At 37.1% G+C, this 19873-nt stretch overlaps 1 protein-coding gene across 18 annotated transcripts in view; it reads right to left on the bottom strand.

The window, feature by feature from the left end:
* Positions 1–19873, bottom strand: part of LRP6 (LDL receptor related protein 6) — a 184772-nt gene that overhangs the window by 63179 nt on the left and 101720 nt on the right. For all 18 annotated transcript variants that reach the window (XR_014081982.1, XM_081589307.1, XM_081589312.1 and 15 more), the window contains 2 exons: positions 17371–17767; positions 16121–16292 (listed from right to left, as the gene is read on the bottom strand). Coding sequence is in view for 17 of the 18 variants with exons in the window: in XM_081589307.1 (XP_081445433.1) it covers positions 16121–16292; positions 17371–17767 (569 nt within the window). In the remaining variant the exon portion in view is untranslated. The remainder of the gene's footprint in view (positions 1–16120; positions 16293–17370; positions 17768–19873) is intronic.

Genomic DNA, 19873 nt, shown 5'->3' with positions numbered 1-19873 from the left:
AAAGTATATTAGCATAATTTTTGTTGTTTAGTCACTAGGTTGTGTCCGACTCTTTGCAACCCCAACAGGCTCCTCTGTCCATGGGATTATCCAGGCAAGAATACTGGAGTGGACTGCCATTTCCTTCTCCAGGGGATCTTCCCAACCCAGGGGTTGAACCACGTCTCCTGCAATGGCAGGCGGATTCCTCACCTCTGAGCCACCAGGGAAGCTCTATTAGAATATTAAAAAACATAATTTAGAATAGTCATTATTTTAGGTAGGAGAAACTTATTTTAAAACTTGGTCTTTTTGCTTTCATTCTAATACGGAGATTATCTCTTGACTCTGCTATCTTCCTCCACCCTCCTTGCAAAAATTTCCTCCCAATACTATTTCCTTCCTTACCAGTAGCTCCAATTTCTCCCTCTCCATAAAGTCCTTTTTTTTTTGCCTTTAACACAACAGCTTCCACCATCTTAGAAAGACGTTGTTTAAAAGCTGAAAGATTCCATTTTTATTCTTTGACAGTGATCTGTAACTGCTGCCTCCGCCTAACACCACTCAGTCCCTTCACTTCCTACAACCGGCTGACAACCTGGGACTCAGACAAAGTAACTACTGAAAAGGATCAAGGACTGCTTCCTTGTTTTTCTCAGCTTTTGTTAATGTTTGCCTCTTTTGACTCACTTAAACTCTACACTAGGTTTTCATGGCACGGATCTGATGTTACTTCTTTTTCTATACAAGGACTGCTTTCTGTCTCTACATTTCACTGGCTCCTCTTTCCTTTTTCAAACCTGGCTGCGTATTTTCCAAGATTTCCTGAGTTGTTCTCTGTAAAACATCGTTTAACAAGCCCATCAAGTCTTACGGCTTTACTGTTACCTTCTGAAGAAAAATTACAAATATGGCAAGCTCTGGTCTAAGGTCTCATTAGTCTCTGCTGCAGTATTTCCAAAGGCATAGCCCAGAAAATGTACTGTTACCTCATCCAAAATGTCATATACGGAACAGGAAACCTATCTCCTCCATTAGGGGCAGGAGTTCATCATCCTACTAGACAGCATCTAACACAGACTACTGAACAGTCTGTATTATAGAACCCTAAAATAATAGTTTCTTGTAAGCGTACAGTACACTAAGACATGTTTGATTTTCTTTTTTTCCTAGATTCAGTATTGTCTTGCATCAGCTATTTTACTTTTAATAAATTAACACTAATTTTGCTATTACTACACTCAAATACTGGCCTATTTCTGTTAAAATTTACTTGCTGATCTAAATGCATACACCGGTTGCACAACACTGAGCTTGTTTTTAAAGATAAAACCTAAATTTCTACTTCAAAAATACTACAGGATTACCAACTCTCTCCTTTTTCAGTTATGTATCCTGCAACATTCCTGATGGTTCATTTTGATAAATTAACAACTTAAACACAAGACAGTTGATTAAATATGAATTCAGATAACAGGCAAAGAATAAAACTGAAAATCACAGTGAGAAATATAACAAAGAAACAATGCCAAAAGATTCTTCTGGTTCACAAAACCCAGCATTTTCTCTTTAGCATTTACTCTTCATTCTTTCGCTCTCTAAAAATCTCTTATGAGGAAATTCACTGGTGATCCAGTGGTTAGGACTCTGCTTCCACTTCAGGGGCATGGGTTGGATACTTGGTTGGGGAACTAAGATCCCACATGCCTCATGACACAGCCAAATACAACAAAACAGAACATCAACGCAACAAAACAGAACATCTCTTATGATTATCTAACAATATTTTGGCAGAATTCAACAGATTTGGATTTTAATATAAACTATCACTCATTAGATAAGGCAATTTCTCACACAAAAAACAGGAGAGCACATCATGCTAAATTATTTAATAAATAAAGAATGTTTGCTTATTAGCACAGTATCAGATGTAGAGTAGATGTTTACTAAATGCTGTTTTTCCCCTTCGTTGTTTTTAGTAAAATGCTTTAGTCCCTAAAGTAAATAGATCCACTTAAATGAGTATATTTAATTTAGCAAAATATAGCACTTCAAAATAAAAATTAATAAATAAATATAAAAGGATAAGTGGAAATAAAAGACCAAACCATCACACACTTTTAAACAGAATAAAAGCAACACAGACCTTTCTGTATCCTGGCAACCAGTGGGAAACTGCAGGGCTGCAGCCTTATTCTCATTTCTAACCCCCATTTTTACTGTTTGCTTATACAACTTAGATGCACACTAAGTAAGCACAAAGGAGCAAACAGTTGGACAATTTAATTGGAATATACTTTCGCTCTTCTATCTCACTTCAACCCCCAGAATCAAATGACACTTATGACCATACTGACTACATGCAAATCACATGGAAAAACACGATGAATGCTGAGAAGTTTACAACAGGGCCCCTTCTAGCTAAGGGTTACAATTCAATTGAGGAGGTAATCTACATTTATATTAAAACCACACACATACACCCTTCTCTGGTCTACAGCTGATCAGAAAAAACTTGAGCAAGACGTAGCAGTTCAAATCCATCTCCAAGAATTAGAAGAATTTTGACAAAGGAAAAAAAAAAGATTTTTCAAAATAAAAAAAGTTAACACACATTAAGACACAGTCCAGAATGTCTTGTTTGACTAAAAGAAACGCTTTGCGGTAAAAAGAATACAAAAGGGACTCAAAGAGACAGCTTCAGGCAGCTATCACCTGATAGCCAGGTATGAAATTCCAAATAAGAAAACTATAGAAAACACGAAACTTATGAAAGCCACTTTAAGGAGAGTGACATAACACAGCTGTGTTTCAGGAAGACCTCATGCACCTCTATCACTGTGTCCTAACTGTGCTAAAGATAACTATCTCAAATGCAGAATTATGGTTAATAGGGCATTCCTAGTGCCTCAATCGGAGAAGGCAATGGCACCCCACTCCAGTACTCTTGCCTGGAAAATCCCATGGACGGAGGAGCCCGGTGGGCTGCCATCCATGGAGTCCCGAAGAGTCAGACACGACTGAGCGACTTCACTTTCCCTTTTCACTTTCATGCATTGGAGAGGTAAATGGCAACCCACTGCAGTGTCCTTGCCTGGAGAATTCCAGGGACGGCAGAGACTTGTGGGCTGCTGACTATGGGGTCGCACAGAGTTGGACATGACTGAAGCGACTTAGCAGCAGCAGCAGCAGCAGTGGCTCAATAGTAAAGAATTTGCCTGCCAATGCAGGAGACAAGGGCTCAATCCCTGTCCAGAATCCCACATGCCACAGAGCAGCTAAGCCCATGCACCACAGCTATAGAGCCTGTGCTCTAGAGCCCGGGAGCCACTACTGAGCCCATGCGGCCCAACTACTGAAACTGGTGCACCCTAGAGCCCATGTTCCACAATAAGAGAAGGCACCACAATGGGAGGCCTGCTCACTGCAACTGGAGAGTAGTTCATGCTCATCACAACTAGAGAAAGTCCTGTGCAGCAACAAAGACCCAGCACAGCCCCCTCCCCCAAAATTAAGTATTATACTTAATAAAATATTTTCAATTTTCGTGGGATGATAATGTGTCTGTGTGTGCAGGTCTGACTCTTTGCGATTCCATGGACTGTAGCCCACCAGGCTCCCCTGTCCATGGGATTTTCCAGGCAACAAAACTGGAGTGGGTTGTCATTTCCTTCTCCAGGGGATCTTTCCCACTCAGGGATCAAACTCAAGTCTCCTGTATTGGCAGGCAGATTCTTTACCACCATGCCACCTAGGAAGCCACAGTATAATAGAGGTCCAAAAAATCCCTTTTCTGAAAGCCTTGGGGCTAATTAGCCCTGTTTCAGAATTCAGACTTTTTTCTTGAAATATAGAAAGGTTAACACAATGCACACAGCATATTACCTCTACCTGGGCCCAGGGCAACACTTCACTGCCAAGCATGATAATATTTTTGCTGAAAGACATACACATATTCCCACAAAGGAGCATAAACGGAGACTACAATTAGTCTTACACTGCTTCAAGTCAGGGTCTTTACCAACTGAATTAACAAAAACAATTTTCAGTTTCGAGAGCTTTTTAGATTTCGGAATTGCACATAAGGACTGCAGGTTAGGAGGGCTTTGCTGACCTTTACTCTGATCCCCTGACAAAACTGAGGTTTAGATCAGTGTTAATGCTGCTCTAAGTGCAAGAAAGAAGAAGAAAACATGCAAAGGACATGCTTAAAAGGTAAAGCAACTTTTAGCAACATCTGGCAAAACAACAACAAATGATAATCTTTAGAATAGCAGAGTCCAAGGACTCAAATACAGTTCCCTAAATGCCACAGCTAAGGATTGTATATAGCTTTGCACATTGGAACATTAGTCCCTTCTAGCTAGCTATTCCTTCTTCTCTCACTTGAAAGGCAAAACTAAGTCTTTTGTTTTGGTTTTTTTTTTAGGGGGGTGGGGGGGATAGTAGAGTAAATACAATACATGCTTAAAGCTAGATGTAGCATCTCTATTTCAAATTCAACAATGTAACTAAGATATGCTCAAGACACTTTCCATGTAACTTTGTAAGCACACCTGTCCCCTTAACTATCTTCCCATTTTTGACTGCTGTAGCTTTTTACAACAGAGTTGAATCTAGAATAGTGCTGTCCGAACAAAGTATAATACAATCACAAATGTGAGTCCAGTGTAATTTAAAATTTTCTAGAAGCCAGATTTTTTTAAGTTGAAAAAAATATATACTTAATTTATTCAAATATATCCAAAATATTCTTACTTCAAAATGTAATCTTTAGCTATGTATTGCTGAGATTTTAATACTAAGATTTACAGTCTTCTCAGTATGCATTTAATACTTTAAGCATCTCAATTCAGAGTAACCGCACTGTAGGTGCTCTGTGGACATATGTGGCCTCTGACTACCACAGTGGACTGTGCAGGATTAGAATTTAATGGTGGTGACTATACAGCCCACAACAAAGTTAACTTATTTCTGTTTTAGATTGGACCTCCATCCCCTCTCAAACCTGCCTGCCACCTTCGAGGCTGCCCTAGACTCACAGGCTTGGTAGAACCACAAAGAAATGTTTTCCATTTGAGCTTTCTTTCCTCCCCAGCTAAACTAAATTCTAATACGGGTTAAAATTACTTCAAAAAATGGTTTCTCATGAGAAGAATGAACAAAACTCGACTTGTTTCATCTTTTGTCACATTTGCAAGTTTACATTTCAAAGTACCAGCCGAGATTTGTTAAGAATAAAGACAAAGGCCTGATTTCATTTCTTTTTGGTTATCTCAAAATAGAAGTATTAAAACCACATTTCTATTAATAAGATTACTGCAGATATTGATTGCAGCCATGAAATTAAAAGACGCTTACTCCTTGGAATTCTGGAAAGGTATGACCAACTTAGTATATTAAAAAGCAGAGACATTAACTTTGTTAACAAAGGTCCATCTAGTCAAGGTTATGGTTTTTCCAGTGGTCATGTATGGATGTTGAGAGTTGACTATAAAGAAAGCTGAGCGCAGAAGAATTGATGCTTTTGAACTGTGGTGTTAGAGAAGACTTTTGGAAGTCCCTTGGACTGAAAGGAGATCCAACCAGTCCATCCTAAAGGAGATCAGTCCTGGGTGTTCATTGAAAGGACTGATGTTGAAGCTGAAACTCCAACAGTTTGGCCACCTCAAGCGAAGAGCTGACTCATTGGAAAAGACCCTGATGCTGGGAAAGATTGAGGGCAGGAGGAGAAGGGGACGACAGAGGATAAGACGGTTGGATGGCATCACCGACTCAATGGACATGGGTTTGGGTGGACTCCGGGAGTTGGTGATGGACAGGGAGGCCTGGCATGCTGCGGTTCATGGGGTCGCAAAGAGTCGGACACGACCGAGCGATTGAACTGAACTGAACTGAATCTCCCATTACATTTATATCTGCCATCTCCTTGGCTCTCCCCATCTCCCTGGCTCTCACCAGGGAGAAACTGGGTGGTTTCTGTGTATCTTTACTCCACTTTACTACGTGCCTGAAATTTTCCATAAGCAAAAAAAAAAAAATTGAAAAAAAAATAGAGGAAAGATAATAGTCCAAGGGTATGTGAATAATGATAATAATAGTTATTAATAAATGCTGCTATCATTTTTGTTATTCATACGATGTAGGAAGCAATTTATAAGAATAGTCTGATGAGATTAAGGGATCAAAAGTTTAAACAAAACGTGACTGTGAGACCTCACACCTAAAGAACTATGTATTTCCCTTTATACTGAGTCTAAGGATTACTTTGTGAAATGTTTCCTTCCATTACTTTTGCAGAGTTGACACTTCTTAGCAAATTGGCTTCTACCCTAAACATTTCTTTTATCAACCACACAATCTCTCTTCTAGGCAAAAGCAACACAGTAAAACAAGAACATGTTGCTTTGTCTCAAAGAAAATTACTATTACATTCTCATACCCAAGGAGTAACAGTTTTGGACAGGTTACTAGGTTTGTAAATACCGTTTTAAGCCTCTTTACGTTTAAAATAACAACCCAAATCCTGGTAAAAGACTGCTTGTACACTGTGAACGCAGAACAAATGCACCATTTTAGCCGATTCCAAAAGATTACCCTTACGCTTTAAAAGTTGAGCCAACACTAATTAAATCTTCTGGCAACTCTTGAGGTTGTGCTTCATCGTATTACCTCAGAGTGGTTTAATTAAACTGAAATTAGGCTTCTGTCACTCCTTAAATCTACCTCCAAATCTGAAACAGAGTCTCCAGTGGTTTCAGCTGCTTCAACCGCATTGTGGTACAGATTTAACATTCTGAGACATTCCCAAATATTACAAACCACACTTAGAATATGGGCTACAACAAGAAACAGATGTGGGTTAACCAGAACATTATCTTCACAGATAGGAGGTAATGGCAAACCTTCTGTAGACATGACATCCGTTTTCGAGCAGTTTCGTCAGCTCATTAAATGTCAACACAGGATTACCCATCTTGGAATGCAGCCAGTCTGCTACCAAAGTTGCTGCTATGCAACTTCTCCTGACTAGACATGTTCAAGAAATAGATGACAACGGGACAATCAGGCACCCATCATGAAATGAACTGGGAACACTATCAAGTTCCAAAAGAAAATTCAAACGAACCATTCCTCTTATAATAGCCCAGCCAATATTCAAAACAAGCAGTGAAGTATTAGTTAATATATTACATATATAAACAATTACATATTACATATATTAACATATAATTAATATATAATTATACATACATGACAAATAGGTATCATTGGGGCTGATTCATATACTCCATAGGGTATAAAGTATAATTTCACAGAAATGGCATTTTTGAAAACAGAAAACAATATATATTGATAGCAATAACATTTCAGTCATGCAGAATCTCACTGGAGTGAGAAGTAAAGAGAAATGCTTTGCACCCAGCAGGGGTAACAGAGGGATACTCTGCATCTGTTTAAGAGAGCAGTAAGAGCAAATTCGGTGTTGCATTTAAAGACTTTAACCTACTTCAAGACAATTTATGTCTGAGTAAATACAAGTGATTTTCAATACGGAAAAAGAAAGTGTCAGACTTGTACTAGGTAGTTTTAGAGTATTTTTACAAGGAGTCATGCTTAGAATACCAAACATCTGCAGTTACTATGCTCTTTTACAGACAAGAGCTACAAATCGCTATTGTGACCAAAGCATTCTAAAACAAGAATTACTCAGCAAAACTATAAAATTGAGAACAGATTTTCAGCTGAAGGTATCGTTAAGATGAAAACCAACACCACCTTAGTCAATTTACTCAACTGCTTCATGAGACACCTCTAAGAACCCCACTGTCCTGGAGCCTTTAATAATCCTACTGGGAGAAACATCAGCCTATTAACAAGGGAAAACCGATCCCTTTCCTCTCACTCAAGATCAACTTATGTACACTCTATTTGGAGTCTTAGTGGGGAAAAAAATTGACTCTAACATCTTAGTAATTAAGGCAAATTACTCCAGTACCAATGAGCACGCCTTATGTCCAGATTCTGGTTTTTAAATACTATTCTCCATTAAAAAGAACCATGGGTCCTTGGCATGGGAAACAAGAGAAAGCTGGACTATACTGTTGTTCCAAAAAGTGTTTTTAAAATGATGGGGACTCCTTACAAAATAAAAATTAAATTCCCAAATGATCCAGCAATCCTACTTCTGGTACAGATTGAAAAACAGGATGCCAAAGAGGTATTTGCAGCTCATATTCATAGCCCAGAGGTGGAACCAATTTAAATCCCCATCAAAAGATGAATGGTTAGAGAAAATGTGGTATATGCATAAAATGGAATATTATTCAGCCTAAAAAAGATGGGAATCCTATCACATGACACAAACATGGATGAAACTTGAGGACATTATGCTAAGTGAGATACAGCCAGTCACAAAAAGGTAATACCGCATAATTCCACCTAGATGAGTTATCTAAAGTAATCAAATCCTGGGAACCAGAAAGTAAAATGGTGTTTGCCAGGAGCTGTTCAATAGGAATGGAGATTCAGTTTTGCAAGGCAAAAAAGTTCAAGAGATCTTGAACAATAATGCACATATAATCAGCACCACTGTATGTTTTAAAATGGTTAAGGTGGTAGCTTTTATGTTATGTGTTTTTCACCGCAATTTAAAAAAAAAAAAGGACACACGTGAAAAGAACATGGAATCACCTTGATGGTACTCCTATTGCCAATTCTGGGATAATCTTTGTGACAATATAATGATGACAATGGAATGTAACCTGTGGAATAAAGTGAACATCCATGGGTTCATATATATAAAAATATGTAAGTACAAATATACATGAATAACTGAATAAATAGGAAAGGGGACACCTCTTCTTTATGAGAGAATTCCGATTAATATAGTAGGAATAATGGAAATGGTGTAAGTGTTCATTTCCTGGTGTTGATCACTATTCTCTGAGTACATAAAACAAATCTGAGTGAAAGTTTTACTACCCTTACCAATTTTTTGTTGAAGTCTGAAATTACTTCCAAAAAAAAGAGGCAGCAGAACTCAACACAAAAAGTACTGTACAGGAAACTTGAATTCCATTATTTTCTTTCTAAGTAGAAAGTGCTATGACCTTTGGCAAATAAAAGAAGCTAATCATAAAGCACCAAGCACTGCTCCATTTTAAGAAAAGAAACCTGGGTTAGAAAAAACAAATGTTTGCTTGAGTATAGGGAACTATTCAGAAACCATCTGATAATACCTAAACTGTCTGAACATGGCTTTTTTCCCCAAAGACAATGATACTTTGAAAACTCATGAAATACCGTTTCCTTACTGTCTGCAGACTAATGAAATCCACTGTGACCCAGAAGAGTTTGGGGTTTTCTTCCCCATATTTTAAGAATAACACTGTAACTAACACAAAAATGGTATTATAAATCTCAACCAGACATAAAAACCAAGTCATAAATCAATCCAAAATCAAAAATGAATGAACAACAAAACTAAAAAACTCTGAGAAAGGGCTATATTAATAGCAAAGCCTCTAATTTCAGTCCTACTTACAAACTACAAGCCTGGCAGATTTCAGAAGCTCAAAATAATAAATGAAATAACAAAACACTAGTCTACTGAAAATCTGAGCACAATAAAATGGATTCTAACTCCTTCCCTGAGATTATTATTTCAGACTATATCTACCAAAAAAACAATCACAGTACAATGAATGAAGAGTTTGGGAACTCAGAGTTCAACCAAAAAATTAACAGGGCCTGCATTATAACATTCTTAACATTTTAAACCCGAAAACTACATTTAAAGTGGGGGAAAAAAAGATTGAAGGAGAATCCTTTGCTCATGATGGATAACTTTAGGGATGACTGTTACACAGAATCCTTAAATAGCTGGTGATAACTTAAGGTGAAAATACTTGTCATTGTTAACACTGTTCAATGTTTTGCAAATTTCCTCCCAAGAAGTCCCAAAATTGTGGTCCTCGCCATTTATATGACTGTTTACCTTTCCAAATCTAATAACAATAAAAATAAAATCTGTGACCCCTTTACAAGTATATATAATAGTTTCCAAGCTACAGGGAAATAACTGCCTGAAAAATGTTTTACCTGGACTCCATTAACATCTACATGTTTGGCAAGCTTCAAACAACAGCTTTCAACATTTATTTAAACCCGTCACACATGTTAATAATGAAGTAGTCTGCACAGAGGTCAATGCAAAATCTAAATGAATAGCTTACCAGAAGTTAATATCAGTAAAACTGAGTTACAAAGATACTGAACCTCCAACACGCCAAGTTTTCTTTAGGTGAGAGGAATTACAGGCACAGTATATAAGGAAAAATTTAAAGGAAAAAAGAAAACAGTCATGTCATCTGTGATATATATCCCATCTTAGCAATTCTCCCAGGCAAAATGTTTTATTTGTTCTTACCCTATGATATCCAATTAGTAAAAAAAGCATCAGAAAATGGTAAAGCTGGAAGGAACATCAGGATCATCAGGTTCAAATGATCTCAATGGTCAAAATACAAAGACCAGCAATTATGTGAATTATCTATAGTCACCCAGTTGAATGGCAAAATCATATGAGAACTAGGTCAGGGTCCAATATCACAAAATGATTCAATAAAGATCTAGAGATTACCTCCATAAGAACTAAAAACTGTTATAAATTGTAAAGAAGTTGACCTCTCTTCTCAAGAAAGTAGGACACTGAAAGTCAGCACTCCTACTTCGGGGGTAGAAACACCAAAGGAACAAAACAGGTACTTCTAAAATAATCAGACTGTAACTAAAAACAGCTCCCCACATATTAAATGGCTTAATACTAAAACATGAGATGAAAACGTATAATAGGATAATATTTAAAAAATGATACAAGTGCAAACTTGGTCACTAAAATGCTTTCTAAGTACCAACGTGTATCAGATAATTTACATAGATAAAATTATACTAACTCTAAAGTGAGGCAAATGCATCTTGCCTGGTGAGAACTCATGGGTTTGTTGTGGCAGTTCAGGAAGAGTATGACTACACCTATCATCAAGCAAGTTTCTCTCATCATAAATATGTGCAATAATTCTTGTAGAGCCAAAGTAGAGTGGATAATGAGATGACAGAGCTTATAATTGGATGATGTACTACTCTGCCTACTGCAGACTGTAGTAACAAGTTTAAAAATGTTGTTAGAACTGTAGATCAACTTTCATATAGGTATGAAACAGGTAACATTTATATAGGAGCTCAAAGATGTACAGAATGCTAAAATACATCCCAAACAGAAATAAGAAATATAATGGGAGAGCATCATGTTTACAACTCAATGAATACAGGCCCCAAATCCAGGTGTTCTGCTGAGCTGAGGTATCTAACAGTGGAATTTATCAGTATTTTTCTGTTATAATATGTCAAGAATACATGGGGAAAATATATATATATTCACATACATATATACTGTGGTAAAGCAGTAGGAATGGGCAAAGATTCAGATTACTTAAGTTCATTATCTTGAACCTTTCTCTAAAACTAAAAGTAAAATCAATTTTACAGAACAGTGTTATCAACTGGCAATGATTTAAAAGGAAGAACTTGTTGGTACTTGTCATATACTCAGGAGAGCTTTACCTCAATAATGATTACACTATTATAATTTCTTAAGGAGGAATTAATCTTAGAAACAAACAATAAGGAAAACCATCATAAATGGGTCCTTGTGTGTTTCAACAGACTTTCACAATACTCAGGCTAAAGATGCCAGACAAAGAAATTACTTTAAAAAGAAATCTGAATACTTGGGAAACAAATTTCTTTATGAGAGTACTGATTAAACAGAGGAAGTTGTCATGAGAGGAAAATGTAGCCCTGCAATTTCAGGCTTAGACTATGAAACAGAACATTCACCAAAGGCCAAGTTTTTAGTACACATCCTACACAATAATACCCTCTTTATTCAAAAATTCCTTGGTACTCAAGGTTCTAATAATCTCTGTTTCTCTTTCCCAACAGAATTGTGCCAGGCATAACTAGATTTTGAAGAGACTATCTATGGACGCTGTATTCTCTAAAATAGGGAAATTTACAATAAAAGAGATTTGAAAAAAATTCTACATGTTTTTGACATAGATCAGAAAATCTTTCTTTATCTCCACTAGCTCTTGCTGCATTTGTCAGCATAAGCTCTGAAATAAAAAGGAGAAAAAAAACAAATAACAAGTATATACTGAGAAAATAAATCATGAGAAAATTTCAGAGATTTTAATACTAAAATCTCTGATAGTATTATTATTTTCAATAAAACCAGTGACTGAAATCACATTGATAATGTCAAGTTAAACTGGTATGTAAAAATCATCCTCAAGAAAATACAAGCTAACAGTATATTCTTAATTTTATATAAATATTTTAAACTTATAAATTATCTGATATATTGGTAAGCAATACTGCAGGCCAGTAGTGCAACAAATGCTTAATGCTTTTGGCAGTGAAAGTGGATCAAGAAACATGAGAATATTGTTAAGACACAGTGTGCTTCTGCCTACTGCAAGGCCTTATAAAACAGAAATAAAGGCTTGTTTAATGTCACCTACCAGGAAAAAGAAAACCTTTTCGACTAATGCTTTAGTATCTATTATCAGAAAGTATTTTAGTATTTATTATTTTAACACCTGACTGGAGGGTAGCAGGGACTCCAATGCAGACAAGTAAACTAGAAGCTTGTGTGTAAAAGGTGATGATCAGCATAATGAAGAAACATAAACAAGTACCCACAGTTAAGTGGTCCCTATCAGTTCACAAATACGAAAATCAGACACACACTCACAGAAACATTCTTATATTAAAAGCACCAGTCAATACAATGACTCTTTTTTAAAAAAGAAAAAAAAATGACATCATTAGCACTTCACTATACATCATTGCTCTCTGTGGAAGTTGGTTATAAATCTCAGGTAAACCTATTTATTTTTTCTTGCAACTCTGGACAACAAAAATGAAGTCTGAAACCCAAAGCTTCCTATTAATTTTCTCTGGTTTCCCCCAATCCTCAGACCTAGCTCCCCAACATATCCAGCCCATGGTTACATCAATACTTAGCAAAAGAAGCGAGTGAGAACCTGATCCAAGTAATCTCCTCTGAGGGAGCAGAGAGCATAACTGAATGAACACTTTGAGCTCTTCCCATAAGATCCACTCAAAACACAAGAGCCTTACACTGTAAGCTAAGCCTATGCCTTACAGTGCTACGTGATCATTTACCAAACCCCTATTTTTAATTTCCAAATGTACCGAAAACATACAACCCAGGTAAACTTGAAGTCTTCCAGAAGAGAACAGGGCCACTACAACTGTAATTTAATATTTTCTTATAGTTCCAGGAAAAAGCACCTTTCCTTCTTGGGCATGACAGAAGAAGCGGGGAAGCTTTCTAAAGAGAAGAGGACTAGCAAAGAGCATGTGACCTAGACTAGGTCAGATGAGCACTAAGGATAAGCTGATTACTTGCTAGGCAGCAAGTAATCTAAGAAAAGAGAGCATTTTTAAAATTATGTATCTTCCCAAAAGTTTTAGTCGACCTACTATCAAGTAAGGCAAGATGAAAAGCTGGGGTCACAGCTGCTCCTATAATCACTACTTGTCTCAGAGTAGGAACCTAACATTTTTTCTTCCTCACTTATGCAAGACTGATTTAGATGGAGAGCTGTGCTCTTAGTTTGTCATATACCAGCAGTTTTAGATAACAGTATCAGCCCTATTTCCCAGATGCATCTAAAAAAAAAATAACTTATATTGTTATTAAAATTACAAATGCATTGAATGCTCAATTAGGGAAACTTCATCAGAATTTCCAGGGGAAAAAACAAGGGGAGGGCTTTGTGTGTATGATTTGGTGGAAGCAGATGTATCACCAACCCTAAACAATCTGTCAAAAAGACAACAAAGAACAAATAGCAGTTGTGTTCCAATAAACCCGGAAGAAAGCTGAGTGCCAAAGAATTGATGCTTTTGAACTGTGGTGTTGGAGAAGACTCTTGAGAGTCCCTTGGACTGCAAGGAGATCCAACCAGTCCATCCTAAAGAAACCAGTCCTGAATAGTCACTGGAAGGACTGATGCTGAAGTTGAAACTCCAATACTTTGGCCACCTGATGCGAAGAACTGACTCATTGGAAACGACCCTGATGCTGGGAAAGATCGAGGGCAGGAGAAGGGGAAGACAGAGGATGAGATGGTTGGATGACATCACCAACTCAATGGACATGAGTTTGAGTAAACTCTGGGAGATGGTGATGAACAGGGAGGCCTGGCGTGCTGTAGTCCATGGTGTTTCACAAAGAGTCTGACGTGACTGAGCAACTGAACTGAACTGAACTGACTGAAACCTGGAAGAAGAGAAGTAGATCTGAAAGGAAAGTTTAAGGATGATGGTACAAGTCAAGGAAGAAAAAGGAAGTGAGAAAGCAAATGACATCACATACATTAATACATATACACAGCTCAAGAGGCCAGAATTAACCCTAATTTTTAGACCTACTGCACTTGCTACAAAATAAGAAAATAAATTCTGTAAAATATTCTATATTGTTGTATGTATGCATTTTTACTCTTAAACACTGTCATTCAGAACCTCCATAAATTCCCATTTCTCTACCTGAATCTCTCCTCGACTTCTTGTGATTTCAAATAAATTTCTCTAAATAAAGTGACCCAACGTAGATAAGATTTGAAAAATTCCTAGAAAGAAACCAATGTTTCATTTACAATCTAAAGAGTCATAATAAGCTAAGAAAGATAAGATCAAATACAGAATTTTTTAATTCCTATTAAATAAAAAATCACGTTCTCTTCTCTGATGTAAACTATGTGCTCCTGCCTTATGTGCAGACAGTCCTCTGGGACACATGGGCCAAAACTGTTTTTCTAAGAATAGTAACACATATACACTCATGGAGAGTCCAGGGCAGATCAACAATTCGCAATTTGTGAACTGGAGGGGAATGGTGTGTGATCATGGTCACAGTGATGCTCATGGCCTGTCTGAAAAGTAAACTCACAACCTCTGTCTCAGCAGCACTGCACTCCAGCTGCTAAAAATTCCAACACTAATATGGATTGGGAGGGGGTGGGGGCAGTGAAACACTAACAACAGGGAAGACATTTGTATAGTCAAGTCTATGCAAAGTTTTCTATTAATGGAAACCAGCTGCAAGAGCAGAAGATGGTTTCAGGATTTAAGCCCAGTGGAATACTAATGGTTTTTTTTTTCTATTCCAAGATTCCAATCTGAAACGAAGGCCCTTTATCTCATTATTCCCTGACAGTCCCTGTCACTCCCAAGAATTACCTTTCTAAAGTAACTGCTCTATAGCCCAAATTATCTGTTATGAGATGCGTGCCATGGCTTTGAAGAGCCATTCAAACCTACTCCTTACATGAGAAGTCATGTGTTCTCCGAAGAAATACTGTGATCAAAACTGTTTTAAGTATGTGACCCACAAGACCTTTAGCAGAGCCCAATTTAAAGTTGTAGAATTAAGACTTCACATTCATTATAAGGAATTTTCACCCTTTACAAAAGAAAGTAACAAAATATTCACATATGGTGGCTGTTTCCACCATAATTCTATTCTGACTGCCCCAACTTAGTTCTATGATTTGTTAAATATTTTCCCTAAAGCCCTGGCTAATTAATTTTTCTCCCACACAGCTCATAAATCAATTTAAAAACTGTTTGCATGTAACCATCTTAATAGTTAATATATACCACCATCTTCCCCAACACCAACAAAAAGTATGTATTTATGCTTTGTTCTCCTGACAATGACTACCAGCTCTTCCAGTATCAAGTTTATTTAACATCTGATTTGTGCAAACTGCCCCTAGGAAATTCAGGCAGTGGTTTTACCCATAATGAGAAAAATCATTCACATAAGCTTTTAAGACTAGAAATAGATGAACACCTATTTTCTCATGCAAGTTTAACTCAGAAATCTTCTGTTGAGTTGGAAGATGTTAATTTCTAGAATCCTAAAGGTTGATTAAAATACAAGACACCTTTGGCATCCCATTGAAGAGACAAGAATATCTGCATCAGATCACCATCAACTCATAAAAGTGGTATTAAAGTGAAAAAGCAAGAAACAAACCTCAATTTTGTCTGTTTTGGCATCTCCCCAGTATATTTTGCCTTCATCATAATCCAAGGCTAAACCATTTGGCCAACCAAGAGAAGTGTTAACCAACACTACTCGATCAGAACCATCCAAAGCTGCTCGCTCAATTTTCGGGATTTCTCCCCAGTCAGTCCAATACATGTACCTACAGAAGTATACAGAGTATGAGCTAAAAACGGATAATAAACTGTAAATTTCAGATATCCTAAAGGTGAGATTCAACCCTCTCTTACATTGGTTACCAGTTAACACCTACAGAAGGAAAAACAAGTTAAGACTTAAAACACACAGAGTCCATTTAAGACATTTATAATTGCAGTGTATAAGCTTGTAAAAAATTTCTTCAGATTAAACAGTGTTTTCTAGAAGTGATAATGAAAAATGCCTTCCAATAATGAGAGTCTATGTTTAGGCTTTGTTTTTTTTTTTTCCCCCAAGATATTGTGTTCCTTACCAGGAACAATCTTCTCTCTCTTGCTAGCTTATCATCTCGGACAAAAAAAGTTATCCCAGTAGTAATATTCAGATGGAAAACCAATGATTTCCCCAAATAACTAACTCTTCTCGTAGCGCTGATTCTCGTGGCTCCTGAGAGTTTAAGGGGCTCAAAGGCATTGGTATGCACTGAAGTGTAATAATTTGTCATTATGTTCACCCTCAGGATGACTTTCATAGTAACAAATAACATTGATGAGTATGTAGAAAGCTGTGTTTCCCTGGATCATGGTCATGTAACAGCCAAAAAAAAAAGGGCAGACAGACCAGGCATATAGCTGCATGTCCTGACCAAGTTTTAGAAATCAGGCCATTCATATATTTAGGGACATTTAAAAAGAAACATATTCTTTACCAAATCATCCTAGAAGTACTGAAAATGAGATGAAATTAAATTTTCTAGGGGAAGAGAAAGAGTTCTGAAAACAATTTCTCTCCATATTTTTCATGGTCATGATGCAATCTCGGCAAAATCTGCAGCCAACATTCCGAATTCAGCAAGTACGGACTTAATTTAGAAAGAAAACGTATTCAAAACATTCAAGGAAAAAAACTAGCAATTCATTAACTTTAAGTTTTATTCCAGTCACTATATTCTAAAAATGCACAGTCATTAGAGACCTATTTATTGGAAAGCAACATATACTTCACATTATTTTTGTCAATGTTTTGGGTACCTGCGGAAATAGAAACCCCTGGCAAAATTTTCTGTCAGCAAAGCCTCTTACCCAACCATGGGATCTAGCACAATAGCCCGGGGTTCCTCTAAGTCCTCTGAAATCAAGATCTTCCTCATGGTCCCATTGAGCCTTGTCACTTCTATCCGATCAGTGCCAGTGTCTGTCCAATAAAGATTTCGGGCAACCCAATCAACAGCAATACCATCAGGATGGGCAATTTGAGCAGTGACAACAAACTGACTGCCAGATCCATCTATGAAGGAGCGGCGTATGGCCCTCACTTCATCATCAGTCCAGTAGATATAGCCTTCCACCGGGTCATAATCTATGGCAATGGCATGGCGGATGTCTTCTAACTGTAGAACAATGTCAGTGAAATCTGGTGTATCCAAAGAAATGCGTCTCAAGTCTGTCCTTCGGGCTAAAAGGAGTAATTCAGTGGCACCTAGAACAACAAAGTGAAAAACAATGAAGAAAAAGTGGAAACCCACAGGCCAAATTTAGTCTGTAAATAAAGAATGCAGAACTTTTTCAGGAACTGAAGAGCAATGAGTATAAAAGGATACTAGGGTCTATTTAGGGTAGAATAGAAAGTAAGGCAGTAAAACAAGAATAGCTGGACTAAGAGGTCATGCTCTGTAATGGCTGAACTCTCCAAATCAACTTCTGATTCTCTCTCTGGCTTCATTCATTACATAGCCCCTGGAATTAAGAACAGCCACTTAAAGGTGAATTGAATATAACTAAGTAATGACTAAGGAGGTAAGTAGCTAAATGTTACAGGAAGTATAGTATATAGGTCCTCTGTTTAAAAAGGTAAGGAATCCAGGACAAGGATCTTTGGTGACTAATGAGAATGTTCTAAAACTGGATGGATTGTGATGGGTTGCACAACTCTGTAAATGGACTAAAAATCACTGAACTGTACACTTGAAAAGGCTGAATTTTATGATATGTAAATTACCTCAGTAAAGTTGTTTTAACAAAAAGAACTATAGGGCAATGTCTGACAGAACGAAAGACAAAAGAAGCTATGGAGGAGGGAACAGCAGCAGAAGAGACAGAGAATGTGAGGGGAGGTAACCAAATAAATGGGACCCAGGGGGTAAAGGTGAGAGCTGTATGTGTAACAGAACCAGATTCAAGCAGTTACACAAAGTCAGGCAAAACACCTCATCTCTCTAAGCCTGATATCTTCATCGATATCTCATAGGGTTGCTGAGACTTAGAGGAAATAAATATAAAACTCACAAATGTACCAAATATATAAGTACTCAATAAATACTAGCTAATACATTATTTTCTAATAAACTCCTAAATTTTTATTTCACTGTATTTTAAATCAATTTATGAAGTGTTTTAAACCCAAAACAGCAATCAATAAAAATACAGCTGAGAATAAGAACATTAACTCAATCTTGTTTGTTTTGATTTTAAATGCTCAAGTCAACCACTAGCAAAAAATCATCTAACATTATATAAAAGCTAATAAAAAGATAGCAGGCAAGTTGACATCTGAAAGAGTGAAAAAAGATTCCCAACCAAAGAAATGAGTCTGAAAGAAAATACTGATATTCAATTTCAAGCATTAATCTGGAATTATAGTAGAAAAAACTGAGGCGAGAAGAAGCTCTCAGCATCAGCTTTTTGACTCATGGATTAATTATAAATAAACCCTACCTTGGAGAGAATACAGCCCTAAATGCCACAGTGGGCACCAAGTAGGAATAACTTTATACAATTCACTGCCTCCACTAACTACCAAAAGGAGCCAGCCATAAACTCTTCAAACAAAGAAGTCTTAGAAAGTGAAGCTGTCAATTTGGCAAGGTGATCGAAACAAAATAGTTAACTTAAGGCTACTACATGCCAAATGTATATCTGAAATTACAATGCTTGTTAAACAGGTACATTTGCACTGCTCTAAGGCTGTAAACAGACCACTATGGCTAAAATAAAGCCTCTGTTTTAAAGTCAGGCTACATTTTTTAACAAAAAAGCAACATTACAAAAACCTTTTGTTTTAAATTGAAACCAAATTATTGTTTGCCATGGAAACGTCTCACAAGAATCAGCCAGTTTCACCTCTGACTAGGAGGATAATTTATCAATGCCAAGTCATGACAAATATCTTGTACACCAACTCAATCCCATCTCTCTGACTCCCCGATCCCCTTGCCAGGAACTCTAACCCACTCCTAAATAAAGGCTTCTACTTTTCAGAGTTAGATAAAGAAGCCACTGCTAAATATAACAATTTTCTTACCAGGTCTTGCTGGTGGCTAGAGAACCAGATGGTGATCCATAGGGTTAAGAATGAAGAACAACATTCTCACTAAGAAGAAAAAGAGAACTGGCAATCTCCCAAACCAGAAGTACCTTGAAATGTCCTAAATCAGAACATTTCTCCAACATGCCCTCTCTCTACAGGGAACTGAGAATAAGGAGAAGAGGTAGTGAAGTGTGGTGATTAAGTATAGCCAACAGAATGCTTTGAGCAGAACAATAAGGAATTCTTTTCTTCTTCTGAAGGCACTTCTCTGTTGTTAAA

The sequence above is a fragment of the Giraffa tippelskirchi genome, chromosome 4 (genome assembly GCF_054371585.1).
Source record: "Giraffa tippelskirchi isolate mGirTip1 chromosome 4, T2T-mGirTip1v1.2.pri, whole genome shotgun sequence".
NCBI classification, from domain to species: domain Eukaryota; kingdom Metazoa; phylum Chordata; class Mammalia; order Artiodactyla; family Giraffidae; genus Giraffa; species Giraffa tippelskirchi.
This window is presented reverse-complemented; position numbering and strand designations above follow the sequence as displayed.